Source organism: Macaca mulatta, chromosome 11, assembly GCF_049350105.2.
Source record: "Macaca mulatta isolate MMU2019108-1 chromosome 11, T2T-MMU8v2.0, whole genome shotgun sequence".
Lineage (NCBI taxonomy): Eukaryota > Metazoa > Chordata > Mammalia > Primates > Cercopithecidae > Macaca > Macaca mulatta.
Genome location: NC_133416.1, coordinates 29,074,393 through 29,097,192, shown reverse-complemented (window position 1 = coordinate 29,097,192; position 22,800 = coordinate 29,074,393). Strand labels below are relative to the sequence as shown.

Sequence of the window (22,800 nt, the reverse complement as noted above, 5' to 3'; positions counted from 1 at the left end):
AATTGTGGATTAAATCTTAATTTTATTGTGTGCTGTGTTGAGAAAAATGTATCTCACTAGATTTAATTAGATGTACCTGCTGAACCCCTGGGTGTGCCTTATCAGTCAATCACCAAATGATTTTGAGAGCTGCCATGTGCGGGGAAGTCAAGCTAGATCCTGTGATTTAGCAAACAAGTCAACCCAGTGTTCCTCTTCCCACATACCAAGCAAACCAAACCACAACAACTATTAATACAACAAATCCTTATTATGTCTTTAAAGTTTATCTTTTTCCTTAAAAATATTTATGAGAAACAATTGATCCATAGAAAAGTGAACAATTGAGGACTATATACAACTGTAGTAATTTTATTTTCAACTTGATTGAATAGTAACTTATATACCATAAAACGTACTCCTTTTAAATATTCATCTTAATGAGTTTTGTTAAATGTATACAGCGGTGAAGCCAATACTTAAATCACTTCCATCACCTCAAAAAGTTCTTTTTTGTCCTTTTGCAGTCAATCCTTGGTTCTACCCCACTTCCAGGTAACCCTTGACCTTCTTTTGGATGCTGTAGTTTTGCCTTTTCTAGAATTCATGTAAATGGCCTCATGTGGTATGTAGTCTTTTATGTCTGGCTCCTTTCACTTAATAAGATGTTTTTGAGATTCATCCATGTTCAGAATCTGTACTGCATGTGTCAGTATTTGTTCCTTTGTTTTTGGTAGTAGTATTCCATTGTATGGATATACCACTACATTTGGAGTTGGACATTTGGTTTGTTTTCCCCCATTTTTGGGAAATTGTGAATAATGTAAGTGGACATTTGGATACAGTGCTTTGTGTGGACATAGGTTCTAATTCTCTTGGGTAGATGCCTTGGAATGGGATTACTGGATCATGTAATAAGTATCTTTTAACTTTTCAAGAAACTACCAAAATGTTCTCCAAAGTAGGGAACCATTTTGTGTTCATACCACCAATGTATGAGAATTCCAGTTGCTCCACATCCTCATAACACATGACATTGTCATTCTTTTTAATTGTAGCCATTCTAGTGGTTTTGTAGTGGTATCTAATTGTGGTCACAGTTTGCATTTCTCTAATGATCAGTGGTATTGGGCGCATTTTTATGTACTTGTTAGCCTTCCCTTTTTTTGTGAAACATCTGTTTAAATCTTATTGGATTGTATGTCTTCTTTTATTGAGTTGTAAAAGCACTTTCTGTATTCTGGATCCAAGTCCTCTGTTAGAAATGTGCTTGTTTTTGCAACTTACTTTCAGGTTGAGTTTTGATAAGAAAATGTTCAACTCATCTAAGTTTTTATTTGAAATAGAAAAGACCTAATCTTATCCAAAGGACATGGTACATTTTTAAAGAATAATTTTATAATCATGTAAGGGAGAGAAAGAAAAGAAAAAGTTTGGAGAAGAGATAAAAGAAATATTGGGAAGAGAGTGAAATAAGAGAATGTAAAAGGAAGAAAATGAAGAAAAGAGAAGGGGATAAAACTACAAAGAGACCCAAGCTCATTCTTGTTGATAAAAAGAAAAAACAAGAACAACCCCCTTCCCAAAAACCGACAAAAAGAGATGTAATGAGAGAGAGAAGCTAAAAAGTACACGAAGAGAACAACAAACAAATTTACAGTTATGGAGAATAAAATAATAGGTATAAAAGGAGGAGACAAAAAAATGCCAAGAGAAGAACACACCACCACCATTGCTTTCATTTCCCATGGCCTGTCTGCCATGTTGTCTCCTCTCTACTCTGTTATCTGGTCTCTCCATTCCCCACTTCTCATGTCCAGTCCACTTTCTGGAAGTCCTGCCTTTCTTCCCACATCCCAATTCTTTAATATTTTACTGTTATACTTTACAAACATACAAAATAGCTGGGTTATGTCCTTTCTATCTTTAGTGTATAAAAGAACAGACTCCAAAGTTAGTTGTTTGGGTTTGAATCCTACCTCCGTGACCCTGGGCAGAATCTAACCTTTAAAATTTCCAGTTTCGTGATCTGTAACATGGGAACAATAGTAATACTGGTCTCAAAGTTTTCTACAGAGATTAAAGAATCTGTGTAAAGCTTTTATCATTGTGCTTGGCATAAAATGCTCAGTCAGTATTATAGCTGCTATTTGTGTAGTGTGTGTGTGTGTGTGTGTGTGTGTGTTGTGGGGAAGGGGTGTTTCTTGGTTATTATTCCTTCCACCTTTGACTCTCTGTTCATCTTCTTTTAATCTGGGAGTATTTTGCCAAACTAAAAACTTAAGTGACAAAATACCACAGCAAGCATCATGCTTCTGAAACTGCAAAATATAAACACAACTGTATTTGTTCATGTGGAATGTAAAGTTGGAAGTAATAATAATACATATTTACATAGTGCTTTAACTTTGAGCATTTTAATGTAGCACTGACAGATATTTAGTAGTAGAAGGCTTATGGGGTCCGGGAGCTGAAACTTCCTGGTTTCTATAATACTGAGATGCCAAACCAACCACGGTTTTATAAATACAGCTGAGGCAGGTGAGGTGTCTGAACTATTTATGTAAATGCAGAACATGAACTCCTTCCCTTTTTGCCAGTCACCTCTACCACTGTTCCCATTGAAAAATAGAAGGTAGACCGGGCACGGTGGCTTATGCCTGTAATCCCAGCACTTTGGGAGGCGGAGGCAGGCAGATCACAAGGTCAGGAGTTTGAGACCAGCCTGACCAATATGGCGAAACCCATCTCTACTGAAAATACAACAATTAGCTGGGCGAGTTAGGGCATGCCAGTAATCCCAGCTACTCTGGAGGCTGAGGCAGGAGAATCGCTTGAACCTGGAAGGTAGAGGTTGCAGTGAGCTGAGTTAGCACTGTCCTCCAGCCTGGGCGACAGAGCGAGCCTCCATATAAAAAAAAAAAAAGAAAGAAAAGAAAATTTAAAAAAAAGAAAAATAGAAGGTAGTATTTGGGAAAGACCTCCCCAAGGCAAGATTCCTGCTGCACTGTTTCTCATCTGCCTCTGCCTCAACATGATGAGTACAAGTTTATTTGCCTCTGAGTAATTTGTGTTTTTTGGATTTTTTCCAGTTGCTGGCAAGTTTCCCCTTGCATGGAAAGAAAATTTTCTTTGATCCTGGATCAATATAGGGAAAAACTTTCCTCCCTCGTTTACATGTAGAAGTTTAGCTACACAAAGTGGGATTATACCAACGCTTTGTTTTCTCTCTGTTAGGCAACATTTCCCAGTTTGAACTGTCGTTGCTCAAATAACATGACTTGTGTATTTTGCTTGCTTTCCCCCTTGCTGAACTTTGGATACTGGCTAATTTGTTAGGATGCTGCTTAAAATGTGGCTCCTGTAGAACTGGACCCAATATGGATGTGTTCCTTCTTCCTCTACTTGAGGAATCATTCTTCTATGAATCAGCCTAAAATGGCGGCGTCAGCTTTTCCGCTGGTTCGGCACAGTATTCACTTACTTATATTTGGAGTGATAATATACTTATCACCCAGAGCAGGACATTCTTGAGAGTGAAAGGGGGACATGGCTAATAATTAAGCTCAGGCAACAGGCATAAACCAGAATTGTCCTGGCCACACAGGGCTATACGGCATTCTAATTATGTTAAGTTGAACTCAAGCCTAAGGTCTAGGCTATTTTCAATTTTTAGAAAATATTATTTGCTAATAAATAGCCTTGTGCTCCTCTGTATCATGTACCAAAGTAGTTGACTTTTTTCTGACCTTATATTTATGTTTGCATAAAGTTAATTGCATTGATGTTTGGATTTAAAAAAAAATCTAGATTTTAATCTGCCTAATTAGCTGCTACTCTTCACTCTGCATCATCTGCAAATTTGATCAACAGCTTTCCTGTGTATTTTTCCCAGTCATTGGTAATCTAAAAGGTGCCTTTCCCAGATGCTCAGTACGAATCACCTCACCCTCATGAAGCTCTCAGGCAGCAGGAGTCAACTGACAACCAAGATCTGAGGGTGTTCCCTTCTCAGGTGTTTGTATTTTAATAGGAGACCTCCCCCGACCCCGCAAAAAGATGGTAAAACCCTTCAGAGCAGAAAGAATAGATACCTAATGATTGTTTCTCAGGTAACGTGGCAGGAACTTTCTTTTGCAAACAGATTTGGAGCATCTTCCATATAGCAGCTAATAGGTGCTGAATATAGAGTCACATATAAACATGTTATCTAATAGGAAGTACTATCTGATAGATGGGTGCTATAGTAAAGGTAGAGGCCAACCAGCGTGGGGCTAAAAAGAGGAAGACATTTTTAAAAGGGCATCTTCCCATTCCATTGTAATTGTCTATATACAAATTTGACAGGGCAGTTAATTTAAAAATATAGTTTTTATATATTTCAGAAGTCATTTATAGAGCAAAGGAAAGTTTCCTGGTCTCAGTTTCCTTTCCTCTTGACCACAGGATATGTTTATATAAATTTGAAGTTCATTTAACCCTAACCTGTACACATGTGCAGACCTCTAGAAGTGTGGCTTTTGAATACTTTTAGTTGCAACTCTCAGTAAGAAATACATTATACATTGTAATCCCACATGTGCATATGTGTGTGTGCACATGCACAAACCCACACACAACCAGAAACAAAAGTTTCTTGAAAGAATACTTGCTACTTTGCAATGTCCTCTGCTTCCCTCCTCTTCTCCTCCCTTCCCCCTCGTTTCCCCTTTTCCCTCTCCTCTCTTCTCCTTCCCTGTCCCCTTCCCTATGCTTCCCCTACCCTTACTCTTTTCCTTCCCATTTGTTTCCCTTGACCTTCCCTTCCCCTTCCCTTTCTCTTCCTGTTCCATTCCATTCAGAAAGCTGGTTGAGACCAAATACATTGATTTCAAGCTGGCTAGGCCAGGTGCAGTGGCTCACATCTGTAATCCCAGCACTTTGGGAGGCTGAGGTGGGTGGATCAGCTGAGGTCAGGAGTTTGACACCAGCCTGGCTAACATGGTGAAACCCCATTTCTACTAAAAATACAAAAAATTAGCTGGGTGTGGTGACGCGTGCCTGTAATCCCAGCTTCTCAGGAGGCTGAGGCAGGCAAATCATTTGAACTCAGGAGGTGGAGGCTATGGTGAGCTGAGATTGCGCCATTGCATTCTGGCTTGGTCAACAAGAGCGAAACTCCGTCTTAAAAAAAAAAAAAAAAGCCTGGCTTGCACAATTATACAATTACAGTTTGCTAAACTTTGCTCTGGAGTTGTCCATTGACTCCTAAATTATCTGTAGGTGCTTTTTGGTAGTAATCATAATCAAAAGAAAGCTAGTCCTATTGGAGCATAAATATATAATAATAATGATGAATAAGACTCCATTATCTTTTTGTTATTATGAATAAATCTCTGCTCACGGAGGAACTAGCATAACAAACTGATTTTATTTTAGGTCACCCATATGAGAACAGCAATTAATTCAGTACCAGGGCAGTGAACAGCAAGAAGTTCTTTACTCTAAATATTGATATTACGTAAGTGTGACTTGGCATAAAATACCCTGTGTTAGACTTTTTTTTTTAAGTTTAGGACAGGAGTTGTTACAGTCATGCTAAAGTTGGTTGAAAAAGGCAAGCTTACCACTATAATTTACCTGTATTAATAGTTCAATTGTTCACCTATTAGAAAATTATTGCTTTCTGAGTGGAGGGCTTGGAGCCGTGAACTTCTCTGCCCAAGTGCTTCTGGCTTGCTGCTGTGCTCTTCTGTTGTATTTATAGTGACAGGTGTTCAGATTGGCTCTTTTAACACGTTTTTGGGCCCTTGTAGGAGTATTTCAGCAAGGAATCTGGGAATTTGAAACCAGAGAACGTGGGCTGTCACATTATGTGTTTTAATTTCAGTGAATGTACCTCAATGTATTTGTTAAAGTTTTAACTTGATAAATATAAAGCATCTTCTATTAAATTATGAAGATGGGCTTTGGCGGCAGGTTGATGTGGACTAAATTTGAAAACTAGTTTTGAAATTTTAGGTTAGAGCTCTAAAACATTCTGAGTTTCTTTTTCCTCATTTATAGAACTAATACTTCAAAGTGTTGGTGAAAGAATTAAATGAGATAATGTGTGTGACAAAATCTGATGTAAAAGGAGGCACTATGGAAGTACATACTCCTATGTAAACATACATAAAATATGTTATGAATTTATAAATGTTATATATGTATGTATCTTATCTGCATATATGTGTGTAGAAACATATATATGTAAAAAATCACTTCCTTTTCTTTCAGATCTGACACTTATGCGATGAAATTTAGAGGCTTGCATTTGATTTCTGAATCACTCAGCTTATTACGTTTTTAGATTATTAGTGTTAACATGGCACATTGAGAATGGGAAAAATGATTGAAAAATTATATATTATGATTTTCTGTTAGCAGATTTCACTTACATCTAGTGTAGTGGCTTGCTCAATCAATGCTGAAATTCAAATCTTGACATGAATATAAATTAGCATTAATGCATTTGAATTTTACTTTTTCTCCCCACTCCAAATGAGGCAAAAGATAAAGCTTCATTTGTTCTTGAGTGTTTACCTATTAGTGTATGAATCAGGCAATTAATCTCTTTGAGACTAAGATTTCATAATATTTTATTTATGTTTTAGCATTTATTTAATTATATATACATGTAGTATGTTTCTCATTGAAAACCAATCATTAGTTTCTTTTTAAGTATCATAACTGTGGCACATATGTATATGTATCTTGATAATATTTTTCTAGAGGTTGTGTTATGTTGCAAGACTGTGGTAGGGATGAGAACTGAGGCACATGCATATTTTACTCTTTGGCCAGTGGTTTTCTTTATTCTTTTCTTTTTTTTTTTTTTTGAGGTGGAGTCTTGCTTTGTCACCGAGGCTGGAGTGCAGTGGCACGATCTTGGCTCACTGCAACCTCTGCCTCCTAATTTCAAATGATTCTCCTGCCTCAGCTTCCTGAGTAGCTGGGATTATAGGCACACGCCACTGTGCCTGGCTAATTTTTGTGTTTTTAGTAGAGACAAGGTTTTGCCATGTTGGCCAGGCTGGTCTTGAACTCCTGACCTCAGCCTCCCAAAGTGCTGGGATTACAGGCGTGAGCCACCATGCCTGGGCTGACCAGTGGTTGTTACCATCTGTATTTGTAAAATAATAGATGCTTTAAAAATTTAGTCTTTAATTGACTAAAATCACATCTAATATGGGAAAGAGGCACTTAGTATTTAGTAGTAAAAATGCTAACTTTTTTTTTTTTAAATTTATTTATTATTATTATACTATAAGTTGTAGGGTACATGTGCATAACGTGCAGGTTTGTTACATATGTATACTTGTGCCATGTTGGTGTGCTGCACCCATCAACTCGTCATTTACATCAGGTATGACTCCCAATGCAATCCCTCCCCCCTCCCCCCTCCCCATGATAGGCCCCGGTGTGTGATGTTCCCCTTCCTGAGTCCAAGTGATCTCATTGTTCAGTTCCCACCTATGAGTGAGAACATGCGGTGTTTGGTTTTCTGTTCTTGTGATAGTTTGCTAAGAATGATGGTTTCCAGTTGCATCCATGTCCCTACAAAGGACACAAACTCATCCTTTTTGATGGCTGCATAGTATTCCATGGTGTATATGTGCCACATTTTCTTAATCCAATCTGTCACTGATGGACATTTGGGTTGATTGCAAGTCTTTGCTATTGTGAATAGTGCTGCAATAAACATACGTGTGCATGTGTCTTTATAGCAGCATAATTTATAATCCTTTGGGTATATACCCAGTAATGGGATGGCTGGGTCATATGGTACATCTAGTTCTAGATCCTTGAGGAATCGCCATACTGTTTTCCATAATGGTTGAACTAGTTTACAATCCCACCAACAGTGTAAAAGTGTTCCTATTTCTCCACATCCTCTCCAGCACCTGTTGTTTCCTGACTTTTTAATGATCGCCATTCTAACTGGTACTGGTACCAAAACAGAGATATAGACCAATGGAACAGAACAGAGCCCTCAGAAATAATACCACACATCTACAGCCATCTGATCTTTGACAAACCTGAGAGAAACAAGAAATGGGGAAAGGATTCCCTATTTAATAAATGGTGCTGGGAAAATTGGCTAGCCATAAGTAGAAAGCTGAAACTGGGTCCTTTCCTTACTCCTTATACGAAAATTAATTCAAGATGGATTAGAGACTTAAATGTTAGACCTAATACCATAAAAATCCTAGAGGAAAACCTAGGTAGTACCATTCAGGACATAGGCATGGGCAAAGACTTCATGTCTAAAACACCAAAAGCAACAGCAGCAAAAGCCAAAATTGACAAATGGGATCTAATTAAACTAAAGAGCTTCTGCACAGCAAAAGAAACTACCATCAGAGTGAACAGGCAACCTACAGAATGGGAGAAAATTTTTGCAATCTACACATCTGACAAAGGGCTAATATCCAGAACCTACAAAGAACTCAAACAAATTTACAAGAAAAAAACAAACAACCCCATCAAAAAGTGGGCAAAGGATATGAACAGACATTTCTCAAAAGAAGACATTCATACAGCCAACAGACACATGAAAAAATGCTCATCATCACTGGCCATCAGAGAAATGCAAATCAAAACCACAATGAGATACCAAAAATGCTAACTTTTTGAGGAGATCTTGCCATGATGATCAAATCAAAGTTGGGGTAGAGAAGTCAGAAGGATGATGTCTGAGGATATTTAGGGCTGTTAAGTAGGAGCCAGATTAGATTTGTTCTAAATGGCCTTGAGGTATACATGTATAATTACGAACAGCATTTAAACAGAGACAGATTTTGCCTCAACATGACAACCTGCTCCCAATGGCATCTCTGCGTGGCTATAGCACACTGCATTGGGTTCAGAGGATCTTGGTTCATATTTCAGGTCAATTCCTCATGAAGAAAAGTCTCAGTGTCCTTCTCTGTAACATGGAGAAAATAACCCTGGCTGACTCTTGAGGGTCTTGTGAAGATCCAGTGATCTTTATTGTCAATGTGTAGTGTTGTTTATAGTTTACAAAGCGCTCCATGGTAGTAAACTGTATTGAACACACCAAGCATGGCATTAGTGTCCCTACCACTAAGAGGTCAGGTAGTCACTTGTCAGGGCATTCAAGCATCCTATGTGTGGTTGAACTTGTTCATATTTATAATATTCTAATCTAGAAATACTATCCTGAAGGATCTATGGAATTTGCTTTTTGAGTTTTTGCTTCTTTGCTTCAAAGAAGGGAAAGATAGGATTTTATCTGAGGCTTCTTTGAGTGCTAACATTTTATCAGTCTACAAGTCTGTAATGACAAAATGCCGTTTCTCTTCCTCTTTCATAGTGAAATAATTGACTTTCAGCTAGAGGAATTTACATTGCAATCCTCATGGTTGCTAACCCATGTGTTGTGATTAATTTTCATGTTTGCTAACACATGCAATACATTTCCTTGAGCCTTCATAGCATTCTAGAGGGCATTTTTCCCTCTTAGATCCTCTCTTTACAGTTGCCTTAGGCAAGGCAGGTGGGGGGATAGATGTTTGGTTTGAAATTTGTGTTCTTAAAACACATTCCTTTTTAAAACTTCTAAAAATAAAAGAGTTTTATACAAACACTGTATTTCAGGATGCATTTCTTAGAGAAACTGAAAAACAAAAACCACCCAGAGTTGTATTTTCAGCTAATGAATGCATTCCTCTCCTTGCATCAACTCTGAATTCTATTATTTTTAATTTTTAAAGTTTGTATTTTGTAAGAGACAAGTTCTTGCTTTGTCCTCCAGGCTGGAGTGCAGTGGTGTGATCATAGCCCATTGCAGCCTTGAACTCCTAGGCTCAAGCGATCCTCTTGTCTCAGCCTCCCAAGTAGCTGGGACTACAGGCACACACCATTGCACCCAGCTGATTTAAAAAAAATTTTTGTCATAGAGACAGGGTCTCGATTTGTCACCCAGGCTGGTCTTGAACTCTTGGCTTCAAGCAATCCCTCTGTATCAGCCTCCCAGAGTGCTGGGATTATAGGCGTGAACCACTGTGCCTGACCTGAATTCTATTTTCTAGTGGCTAGTGGCTCCTTGTCTGCCTGCCCCTTATCCTAAGGAGAGACTTTTTTTATCATTATTTTTTTATTTTTATTTTTTTAACCATTTCCATTTTTTCATTGGGAAGGTTCTAGCTTGCTTTTCTGTCTCAGAGACCATTGTCTTCATTGAATTCTCCTGGGTCCACTTTAAGTCAAAAAGAAAGAAATAAAAGTCCCCGAGGCTTTCCCAGCCCCAACTTTCTCCACGTGGGGAGAATAAAGCCCTTGGTAACCATGTTCCCTATGGTTATGAGGTGTTTTTTACAGGCTACCATGAAAGAGGCATTTGTTGAATGCCTGCCTTGTGACAGGCACTTGCATCATTTAAATCTTAAGACATCTTTAGGAGGAAGGAGAAATGAAAAACCAAATTTTCTTTCCACCATTGCCAAACGATACTGCTGGCCAAGATATAACTTGAACTTTACATATGATAGCCCTGAATAGAGTCCTAAAGTCAGTTTCTGGGGTTCAGGAGTAGCCTCAGATACAAATATTGTAGAAAGTACCTTCACAGGTACAAAGCAAAACATTTCAAAACTATTTAGACAGGTATTGTAAGTGGAGGTATAGACTGGTTTCCTGCCAGATTTCCACGGAATCATGGGCAAAGGTTGGCTCTTTGACTTACAGTGTTAACGTGCTGTGGGTTACGCGCTCCATACCGTTTGAATGGCTTTTGTATTTCTTCTCTCTGCTAGCATTTGTAAGTAAGCAGGCTAAAATGCCACCAATGCTATCAGTTTAAAATGAACACTTCTGAGTGGCTTGATTTCCTTCCATAACTGTTCAAAAAATAAATAAATAAAAGTTGTAATTCTAAGCCATTGTTCTTATAATATTGTCTGACTGAACATATGTCTGGTTGGATTACTAACATTTCCTGAACTTTTGTAATTCTGCAAAATTGTTGGCCTCAGGTCTTAAGGTTAAGCTTTTAAAAGAATTAAACAAAAATAACTTCCTTTTATTTGTATTGTTGATGCTCGCTCTATGAGATAAACCTTTCCTTTTTTTATTCCTTGAGTCTTGAAATGCTGAAGAGATTGTTGTTAGAATTAAAAAATGACACTGAGTCTGTTTCTGATTGGACTCCATACAACATTTTTCTTAACAGTATTACACCTCTACAGATCAAGGAATACTAGAGAGTTTAGAAGCAGGATGAGGAGGGCAGGTGAGACCGGGTTGCTCTGAAATAGCTGTGATCCTGCACACTGAAAAAAAGTAGGCTTGTCAAGGGCTCCGCCCTTACTGATGTTAGTGATGGCATCTGCATTTCTCAAAAGATATTACATGGTAATGAAGATTTAATCCTCTTCTTACTGTATTTGTTCCAAGGAATTTGAGAAGTTTATACAAAGACACACTGTGGCATCTTAAACCAAAGGAGTGAACACCTTGTCATTAACTGGGCACTCTTGGTGTGTGTTCAGGTTTCATCTGAGACTTTTCTTTTCTTTTCTCTTTTCTTCTCTTCTCTTCTCTTCTCTTCTCTTCTCTTCTCTTCTCTTCTCTTCTCTTCTCTTCTCTTCTCTTCTCTTCTCTTCTCTTCTCTTTTCTTTTCTTTTCTTGGCTTATTTCAGCTTCCCAGTTGCATGCCTAACTTCCCTCTCTATCCCCTTTTTAAAAAACTTCTATTTTAACTTCAGGGTTACAAGTGCAGTTTTGTTACATAGGTAAACTTGTGTCTTGGGGGATTGTTGTACAGATTATTTCATCACCCAGGTTTAAGCCTTGTACTCATTAGTTATTTTTCCTGATCCTCTCCCTCCTTTCATCTCCACCCTCCAAAAGGCTCCAGTGTGAGTTGTTCCCCTCTATGTGTCCATGTGTTCTCATCTTTTAGCTTCACTTATAAGTGGGAGCTAAATGTAACTTATTTGATTTTCATTAGCTTGCTAGGGATAATGGCCTCCAGCTCCATTCGTGTCCCTGAAAAAGACATGATCTCATTCTTTTTTTGTGGCTGCATAGTATTCCATGGTCTATATGTACCATGTTTTCTTTATCTAGTCTATGATTGATGGGCATTTAGGTTGATTCCATGTCTTTGCTATCGTGGATAGTGCTGCAATGAACATATGTGTGCATGTGTCTTCATAACAGAATGGTTTATATTCCTTTGGGCATATACCCAGTAATGAAATAGCTGGGTCCAGTGGTATTTCTGTCTTTTGGCCTTTGAGAAATTGTCTTCCACAATGGCTGTACTATTTTACACTCCCACCAATAGTGTAGAAGTGTTAATTTTTCTTCATAACCTCACTAGCATCTATTTTTTTTTGACGCTTTAGTCGTAGCCATTCTGACTGATGTGAGATAGTATCTCATTGTGGTTTTGATTTGCATTTCCCTAATGATCAATGATGTTGACCTTTTTTTTTTTCATATGATTGTTGGCCGCATGTGTGTTTTCTTTTGAAAAGTGTCTGTTCATGTCCTTTGCCCACTTTTTAATGGGGTTGTTTGCTTTTTACTTGTAAATTTGTTTAAGTTCCAGAAGCAATTGCAACAAAAGCAAAAATTGACAACTGGGATCTAATTAAACTAGCTTCTGCACAGCAAAAGAAGCTATCAACAGAGTAAACGGACGACCCACAGAATGGGAGAAAATTTTTGCAAACTATGCATCCAACAAAGGTCTAATATCCAGCATCTGTAATGAACTTAAACTACTTTTCATTACTCTTTGCTGAGAGCTCTGTAAGGATTTAGTCATCTCTTCATCTTAGTGAGGCTATTGCTGAAAGAATGAAGCAATATCAATAATAATGCCTTACATTTATAATAGGACTTTAAAGTTCACAGAGAACTTTCACACAGATTTTCTTTTTGCTCATCTCAGCAACCCTGTGAATTAGGTGTGGCAGCAGGTATTAGCACTTTTATTATGCAGTAAATTTAGAATCAGACAAAATGTGTGACCAGCCCAAGAACAGTAGATTTTTAAAAATGTGTTCTAAAGGAGGCAGAGAGAGAATTAAGCATGCACACACCCTACTGCCACCAAGGAAAGCTTTTTAGCAGAAGTCTGTGCGTGCCCCACCTTCCCTCCTATTGTCCAGAACAATCCTGCAAGATTAGTTCCCATGCAGAAACAGATCAATTATTTACTGTAATATAAAATGAGATGTCCCCTGTGGGAGGCTGCTGAGAGGGACTGTAAAACTAAGGCCCTGAAATGAAAAGGGCTTTTGAAACCCAAGACTTTGCACTTCAGATAGAGTGGGTGGAAGCTTGTTCATTTGACTGTCTTCACTTACCCCTCCCTCACCTTTTCCCACCCCTGCATCTAGTCGATTATTAAGCCTCTGGTTTGGCTGCTTTATTTTACATGTAGGGCTACCCCAAAACTACCGTACAGTTCCATCGCTACTGTCTTTTCACAACAGCAGCAGGCTTTGGGGATGGCCTTCCTGCCCCTTGCTCATGCCATCTTTCACATGCCCTAAGAGCTTAAAAGTCTGTAGGAGTTCAGCATTTTCCATGGGATATAGTCCATCCTCCTTAGCCTAGAACATAACACTGTAGATCTTGACATCAGCCTACCATTCCATTTTTATTTCGCTGCCTCAGTGGTGGTTTTCCTGCATGGTTAGGGGTCCCTTAGCATTCTTTTCTGCCTTCATACCAGCCACTGGCTCTGTTTGGAATGCCCCTCACCTCAGCATGGGAGCCCTCTTGCCCCTGTGCTGAATGAGTATTGGTTCTTTAAAATTTGGCTGTGTTTTCCCCTTTCTTCTCCTTTTTGGAAGTCTTTTCTGACCTCCGTTGCCTGTGAAGTTGGCCACGTGCATCTTTGTGGCTCATAGCATCTTCTCCAGAGCTCCTTTGTGAAGCTTCAAGTAGACCGTGAGCTTTCTGAGGACAGGGTCTGAGGCTTAACACCTGTTCGTGCAGGGCGTGACCCCCTGTAGGGGATTACAGTAAACACAGTTTGGCTGAATGTTTGGCCTCACTTCACAGTGACCTCAGCCACCACTCAGGAGCATTTGGCCGGACAGCCAGTATGCTGACTCCCCAAAGATATTGCTAATTAGGAGTGCTATTGAGGTGGTCTGGGATTTACAAAAATGTTTTCTCTGTTAAAGGATCATTTCCAATTGAGCTTAATTAGGAATCTGTAATAATGGAGAGAAACACAATTTTTTCTCTTTCCTTTTTATACATGAAGAAAGTCAGAAGCATAAACTCCAGATTATGGAGTTCAGTTCCCCTTGATCATGGATTTGTGCTTTTGCTGAATGCAGACAGTGTAGAGTTTTACCACTTACCTAATGCAGGATAGTCATCAGAGTCTGCTGTATTAAACTGGGAGCACTCTTATGGAAATATTTGCAAACAACCTGTGGATTTGTGCTTCAAGAAATTAGTAAAATTTTCTTTGTAGTTGCTAAGGTACAGGAAGTAACTTTTAGGGCTTGTATGATACACTGCCAAGAAAAACATTTTCCGGGCTGTCAGTCTTTGGTCACACACGTGCTACGTGTTGATTCTTGTATCATATTGTAATTGTGGTGGCCTCTCAGCCTACTTTCAGCAGTTTGAAGGTATCTGTTTTCTACTACCTATGTTTACTCATCCATATCAGTACCCTTTAAACTAGAAATTAAGGTTAGTTTGCTGTTACCTTGTCTGTGTATGGGGGGGTGGAACATTCAATGGAATATGTGTTTGTATAGAAAAAAATAATCATTGTCTTGTTTTTCCTACATTCCTTAAAAATTTTACAGCCATATTTCTTGATCATTTATGCCATTAGAACCATGAGAAGGTGATATTTGAAAAGATACCATCTTTTTAAACACAATCAATTTTAAGGAAAATAGTGGAACAAGCATATTATATAATATAGTCAATAATGTGGCTAAAGTGGCTATTTGAGTTGACTGAATTTTATTTTTGTGATAGTTATTTGTCAAATGAGAATGACCCTAAGTATCAACACATCAGTCAAAATAAAGTAAATTAGTTATTTTGAACTCACACAGCTTTTTGTGAGAAAAATGAAAATAAGGTTTGAATTTTCTGTATTACTACTCTTTCGTGGTAGAATACTGAGAATTAACCTTTATTCTAGATTGTATTCTATTCCATAGCTTACAAAATCATTAGCATGTGGCTAAACTATTGAGTTCTTCCATTCTTCTCATTGAAAATAAAACGTTTATTTTGCTTCTTGACTTAGAGATATCACAACTGTAATATTCCTGTATGATTTTCTATCTCGGTGTTTAGTAGTAGAGTCAGGACTGTAATCTTGGTTTATGTGTTTTATTTTGCTTTATGTTTCCATCATATCATACTGTCTTTCAGATTTTCACATCATATTCACCCGGGTATTTGGAAACTTGGGGAGTGAATAACTCTAATGGTCAGCTGGGATCTACTTCCTGGATCATTTTGGCTGTCAAATACACACAGCACAACTATGTATTAATTGTGCAAAGTCAGATGAGGCAGTGAAAGTCACTAATCTCATTCTATTTGCTTTCTAAGACCAGGTCCCCCATTATAATTAATCCATGCCTTATAATATCACAGTTACATGGGTTTGATTTCTTTATACGCTGGCTATAGTAGTCTTTAAAAAACTTAAACTAATGAAGAAGGGGATATTTTAACTGAGTCTAAATAATTATTTGAAAAGGATGTTATAGAGTGAATGGAGAGTTGGCCGGAGGATGGACTATGACTTTTAACTGTTCTGTATAATAAGGGATTCCAAGATTCCAAAACTGAGCTATAAGGGAAATCTAAGAAATGCTGGTTGCCTTAGTTACAGTGTTTTTGTTTGTTGGTTTGTCACAGACTGCCTTTTCAAGGTGTGCCCTATGAACCGATATTCTGCCCAGAAGCAATATTGGAAAGCCAAGCAAGCCAAACAAGGGAACCACACCGAGGCAGCCTTGCTGAAGAAACTACAGGTAAGGACCAGGCTTCCAATTGTCTGGCTTAGGCTAACCAAGTACAGCAATAACAATAGATGTATTTGGAGCTTTCTAGCTTTGTCCTTTCACCCAATACACAGAGGTTTAGAATACATATAGCAACACATTGATAGTAGAAGGGCTTTTCAAGTAATAGGGTGTGACCGTTTATTTTCTGGCATGTAGGTAGCGCATTATTGCTGCTGTTTTTTAGGGTGTGCCAGACTAATTCAAAGCTTCCCATCAAGATGAAAACCAATTCAGAATCTCTGTAAGAATATTAAATCCAGTTATATTTTACTTGACATAATCCTTCATATTTTTCCGGAAAGACTATGGAGAAAAATAATTGAAAGACCATTGTTTATGGTTTGTCTGAGTGTAAATTCGATAGAACTTAATTTTGCCTCATTAAAATTCCTGGTACTTTCAGAATTAAGAACTGTACTTCTCAAGACTTTGGAAATTCTCCTATTATCCTGATTGGCTTTTCTAGCAATATACCTTCTTAAAGTAATTTTATAAGAACAAAGAGCCTAGTACTTTTCTGAAATGTCCAGCATAAAAGTGGCCCAAGACATGTTGGAGGGCATTTCAGCGTACATTGAGAAATCATCACACTGCGTTATAATCATTTATTTAATTAGTGCTCCCTTTGGGGAGTCATCCACTCCCCAAGTTTGCAAGTACCTGGGTGAATATGATGTGAAAATCTGAAAGACAATATGATATGATGGAAACATAAAGCAAAACAAAACACCTAAACCAAGATTACAGTCCTGACGCTACTACTAGCCTATTTTATTCCTGGCTATAGTCTTGTTCCTAAAAAGTATGTCTTTGTCAGTTATTGTACTCTGTTTACTATATTTCCACACTGAATATTTGATAATCATCTTATAGCACGCTGCAGAACTGGAACAAAAACAAAATGAATCAGAGAATAAGAAGCTGTTGGGAGAAATTGTGAAATACAGTAATGTTATACAAGTAAGTATTTTATCTTAAACGAAGTATTTTATGGGGAGTTGGTCAATAAGTTGGCAGGAAAGCCAAACTGCATTGAAATTTTGAGAGACAATAGTTTGTTCTTTGAGGGGAATTATAGATGTTGTGATGTATTGTAATGTATTTAGTTGATATTCAGTGCACTATTCTGTATGTTTAAGAATAAATCTGATATTTACACATAAAGAAGTGATCTTATCTGGATGCATGCACAAGTTACTACATCAAAAAGAAGAGGGTCAGGAAACAATTTCTAAAGGCCTGTTCTAAAATAGTCCTTTAGCTTAATGGGACCATGTTTAACGTACGGAGCTTAGCTTTTCATTTTGTGAAGAGAGAAAAGTTTTCACTTTCAGCTGGAAGTCATCCTTGAATTGTTATTCGAAGGTCTTCTATTTCAATTAGTATGCACACTCTGTTTTATCTCAGCTGCATTCCTTTCCTGTGTTTCATTTAGATCTTTTTAGCTTCTTACTTGGTTATTTGCTAATATGTGCCCCACCTTTTTCAAAAAAGAATGTCAGGCACTTTCCAAAATGCAGAGCACATAGTGAGATAAAATAGAAATAAATAAAGCAATTGGGTCACAGGGAAAATCATGGTCAGATGAATAAACTGAACTCAGGAGTGAGGCATGTTTATAAAAACCATGTTGTAAAGTCTGGTAAATTTTGACTTGAAGGCTTTTTCTTGCCCACTTAGCCATAGGGAAGCATAGTCTGTTACAGCATTGGCTGGGAGATTGGCAGCACAGAGCCAAATCAGAGGTCTATAAGCACAGCTGTTCCCAGGAGTAAGACCAGGGAAGTGTTTCTCCTATGTATCCTCATAAAGAGAACACTGTGTAATATAGTAAACAATAGCCTTGACAACTTCCTTACAGTAAATGCTACAATGAAGCATTTCATAGAGCTGTTTTTTAAAATAATATCCCTGATATTTTGTTATTGGCCAATGGCAAAATGCCAGAGCGCAGGGCAGTCAAAGCAGTGCACTGTTGGGATAAGATGAGAGAAGCTGGGTCGGCAGCTCCCTGAATGTATGACTTAATCGAATGATGGATAATGTGAAACCTGCAACCTGAGTGGGCTGGATGTCCCTGGGGCAATCCTTCATAAATAGAGTTTCTCTTAACCGAGTTTTGATTAAATGTCAGCAAGTGGAACTTATGTTCCTTGTCAAGTACCTGAAGTGCAGATGTTAGCTTGGTCAGTGAGGGGCTGAGCCATGTTCTTTAACATGGTGGATCCCAGAGGCCAGCCCAGGAGGGTTTCCATTGGTTTATGGTAACATAAGGACCCAAGAGTATGATAATGAGCATTTCAAAATGCTGATTTTTTTTTTCAATTAAAGAACTGTCCTTTATTTTGAGATAATTTCTTTCTTATATTGTGAATACTAAAATGACCATTGTTTTTTGAAATGATTGTAATAATAGATGGAAAGAGTATTTTGTTTTGGTTTTGCTACTCAGTAGAATCATGTTTTGGCAAGATTTTGTTCACAAAGTCCAAAAACATCTGAGAAGTGATGCTTTTACACTCATCTGGGAGGAGGTAGGGTCAGCATCCCCTGGCAGAAGGTATAGAGCCTATTTAGGATGAGCAGCTGCCTCTTTACAGAGGAAGAATCAGAGCTGACTGTGGGCAGGGCTGGTTAATACTAAGTGGGCTGGTGCATTATTTGAGTTTCTTGGCCTTTCTTTAGTATATGCTGTTTTGTGGCTGTGCAGGCATTGAGAAAGGATGTGCTTTTGGGGAAACTCAAGGTCTCCTTTGGAAAACCTAGTTTTAGCCAGTATTTATCAGTAGATGAAAATCATTCAGAGGGGTCCCCTCTTTTTGTTTTTTTTTTTTTGCTCCCTATTATGCCCATTTCATTATGAAGCAGAATTGGGGTGAAGGGGAAGAAGAACCCAAAGAAAGTCAAGTAGGAAAGATGGTGAGTGTGGAGGCTGAAAATACTCCTTTGTTTAACTTTCACCTCAAGCCGTGTTAGATGAATATATATGTATAAAACATATGAATGTAATTATCAGAGGAGAGCAAAGAATAAAGGTGGTAATCTATGTCTTTTCCCTATAGCTACTGCATATAAAAAGCAACAAATATCTTACTGTCAACAAGAGATTGCCTGCTTTACTGGAGAAGAATGCCATGCGTGTGTCCTTGGATGCTGCGGGAAACGAAGGGTCTTGGTTTTATATTCATCCCTTCTGGAAGCTGAGAAGCGAGGGTGACAATGTATGTAATATACGATTAAGAGGGAAATAGTGGGTTCATAAAGAAAATAATTCATAGTAAGAGGATCCAGAAAGTACAAAATGAAAATATAGATTTTACTCAATACATGATTTTTATGTTAGTATCTACTAGGTTACACATGTTTATTTATAGTACAAATTGTGCTCAGAAATCATAAGACAAAGTTCAGATTCATTTAAAATCTTCCAGCTAGAATTTGTGTGAAAGAACTTAAGCAACCTTAATATTGGCTGAGACTTTTAAAAGAGAAGGAGAATTTACTTTTTTGCCTAATCAGGAGGGAGCTTGGTCTGTGTTTAGGAAATAGTGTGTGCCCTTTGAATGAATGGAGTGGCACCGTGAATCATGACAGGATTCCATTTACTGGCTCTATGGCCAGCTGCTGACAGTCTATAAGGTCTTAAAAGAGATGGAGTAGAGGAGCTGCAGGTTGGCATCTGCTCATTGATGACAACTATGTTTATGATATGTTGTGGACTGGTTGGGGCACTGAGGCAGGAGAATCACTTGAGCCCACCAATTCAAGACCAGCCTGGGCAACATAGTGAGACCTTGTTTCTAAAAAAATTTTTTAAAAATGTTGTGGAATATGTGTGTATTTCATGTAAATTTTAGTGGTTGCTAAAATATTTTCTGCTACTTTATAAAATAGAGAATAAATTATGAGAAATAGTCAATAAGATCAAGAGTGTGATATTTTTGTGTGTAATAAATAAAATATTGGGTGAGAGTCCATAGCACATGGATGATGCTCAGGAAATGCTGCTAGACACTGAGAGCTGAATAAGTTTCATAAATACCTGCAAATATTGCATCGGGGGATCAGTAGTTAAGATTTTAAAAAAATAACATGAATTCAAAGCAATATAAAAGTATAATTATTCTGATGGAGTTTTTTTTTTTCAGTTGAAACTTTGATTACATTTTAAATGTGTTTTGGATATTTCTTGTCTTAGGAATGTCTTTATAGTGAATCTAATTTTTCCAGTGAATTTTGAAGTACAAATTCAATTCCACAGGATGCAAGCTTCTGGATTTAATTTGGTTAATAAATTATCTGGTGATGTCTTCCTTTGGTAAGGTTTGGTAGAAGCATGGCATGCAGGAATGTGATGCACTTTAAGTCTTGTGTTGGTTGGATTTCTTAAAAAAAAATCTTACTTTTTTTTTCTTTTGACATCAGGTGATGTGTGCTGTGAGCATGATACACATTTTAGTTTCATTAAATAGTTCATTACAATCAACTCTCAGTTGTTCAGGGACTGATTATGTAGTTTACGAACAACTTGTGCCTTTGAGGCCCTTTCTTGCAATGCTTGTTCCCATCCCCAGCCCTCCACTGAATAGTGTCCCTGTCTACAGGAGGTCCATGAAAATTAAATATGAAAACAAACAAAACCTGAGCTCAAGCTCGGAAGGAATGTGATGAAATAATTGAATGAATTGGAGTTTTTACATTAGTTGTGGATTATATTAATTCATCCTATCTGCTTATTTATTCATTTTATCTATTCTTTTCCTTGCTGCTTTTACACAGTCAATAGAGAGTTGAATGTAATGAACTATTTCAAATAATTAGTTGTACTGTAAAAACAAAGTGAAACAAAACCTACCACCCAAACACTCAATCTTGGTGAAAATGGACAATGTAATTGTTAAGTGCAATACAGGAGTTCTCCTTATCTGGATGTGCTTCAGAAAGCATGGCTGAAACAACCTTCCACACTGCTTTGTGCTGAAACAGCTCACTGTTTTTGTTTGCCACTGTGTAGCTTTTGTGTGTAATTACGGTTGCTGAAAGCATAAGCACACCCACAGCCCTATATTGGTCACATAAATAATTGTATTGTAATACTCATTTTTTCCCCCTAAAATAGGTAGCATATTTCTAAAATATAAACTGACTATGTGAAAGACAGTTGGAAATACGGTCACTTCATAACCAGTGGTTCAACTACTACTGATTTTCCTTAAAAACATATTAAATTAGAAAGAGGAAATTGCAATGTTTAGAGGACTTTTAAAATGCTATTTTACTGTTTAACAATAGATGAGGCCGGGCACAGTGGCTCACGCCTGTAATCCCAGCACTTTGGGAGGCCGAGGCAGGCGGATCACGAGGTCAGGAGATCGAGACCATCCTGGCTAAGACGGTGAACCCCTGTCTCTACTAAAAATACAAAAAATTAGCCGGGTGTGGTGGCAGGCACCTGTAGTCCCAGCTACTCGGGAGTCTGAGGCAGGAGAATGGCGTGAACCCGAGAGGTGGAGTTTGCAGTGAGCCGAGATCGCACCACTGCACTCCAGCCTGGGCGATAGAGCAAGACTCTGTCTCAAAACAAAACAAAAAAAAAAAAGAAAAAAAATTAGCTGGGTGTGCTTGTGGGTGCCTGTAGTCCCAGCCACTTGGGAGGCTGAGGCAGGAGAATGGTGTGAACCCAGGAGCTTGCAGTGAGCTGAGATTGTGCCACTGCACTCCAGCCTGGATGACAGAGTGAGACTCCGTCTCAAACAAACAGACAAACAAACAAACAAACAAAAAACCCAAGAACAATAGATGAGGTTTTAAGATGATATTTTAAGATGAGGTTTTCACATCCAGCAAGACGTTCTATGACCCAAATGAAATGCAATAAATAGGGTCATGATTGTCTGGGAGAAAGGAAACCCTATCTTCAAAAGGAAATAGTTCCTACTTCTTAAGGGCAACTTTATGATATATCTTATGGAATTGTGGGATGGATGGTTTTGGGGAGAAAATAGACTCATGGATCCCTCTACTTTCAGCTGTATACAAAGCCCGTGATTGCAGTTGAACTGCAAAGTCACTAGGGACAGCTATGAGCAGAGAACATAAATATTTCATTTTTCTTTCTTTCTTTTTTTATTTTTATGTATCTTCCCACGGTTGAGTAGTTAATTTTTCATTTTCAATTTTGATCTAAGAAATCTTGGGTTCTTTACCTTTATGGTAGGTTTTAAAAGGGAATAAAAGTCAGATATTCTTTAAATAAAGAGAAAATTTTAACTCTTGAAAAAAGAAACTCTTCAAACAGCAAGTAGACTTCGCCATTTTAGAAAAAATATGTGCCTTGAATTTCTAGCTACGGTGGAACTAGAACCCTGGGGTTTAGATTCCTACTGTGATGTTCTTTTCACCATACCAGGTGCCACTTCAAAAGAAGGGTAGCTGCTGGTGATGTTATATCCCTCTTTATTTTCAGCAAAATCTCAGCTTGAATCTTACATGGCTCTTACATAGAATCAACAGAAGTGCTTTTGGAATTGCAATTTATAAAAAACATGTTTGTGTACTAGAGCAAATGTGATGGCTGATCCTAGGATGTGGCAGAAAATGTCTTCACCCTCAAATTCTTTTTTTTTTTTTTTTTTTGGAGACAGAGTCTCACTCTGTCCCCCTCAAGTTCTATATTAAATACATAGCAGAAAGCACCTGACCCCATCTGTGAATCACGTCCTGAGCTTCACTATTCTGAAAATACTACCATATTCCATAT

The 22,800-nt window shown here is 37.9% G+C and overlaps 1 protein-coding gene across 2 annotated transcripts in view; it reads left to right on the top strand.

The window, feature by feature from the left end:
* Positions 1-22,800, top strand: part of ITPR2 (inositol 1,4,5-trisphosphate receptor type 2) — a 495,598-nt gene that overhangs the window by 84,324 nt on the left and 388,474 nt on the right. For both annotated transcript variants that reach the window (XM_028829349.2, XM_028829352.2), the window contains exons 3-5: positions 15,892-16,007; positions 16,914-17,000; positions 19,103-19,261. In XM_028829349.2, coding sequence (XP_028685182.1) covers positions 15,892-16,007; positions 16,914-17,000; positions 19,103-19,261 — 362 coding nt within the window. The remainder of the gene's footprint in view (positions 1-15,891; positions 16,008-16,913; positions 17,001-19,102; positions 19,262-22,800) is intronic.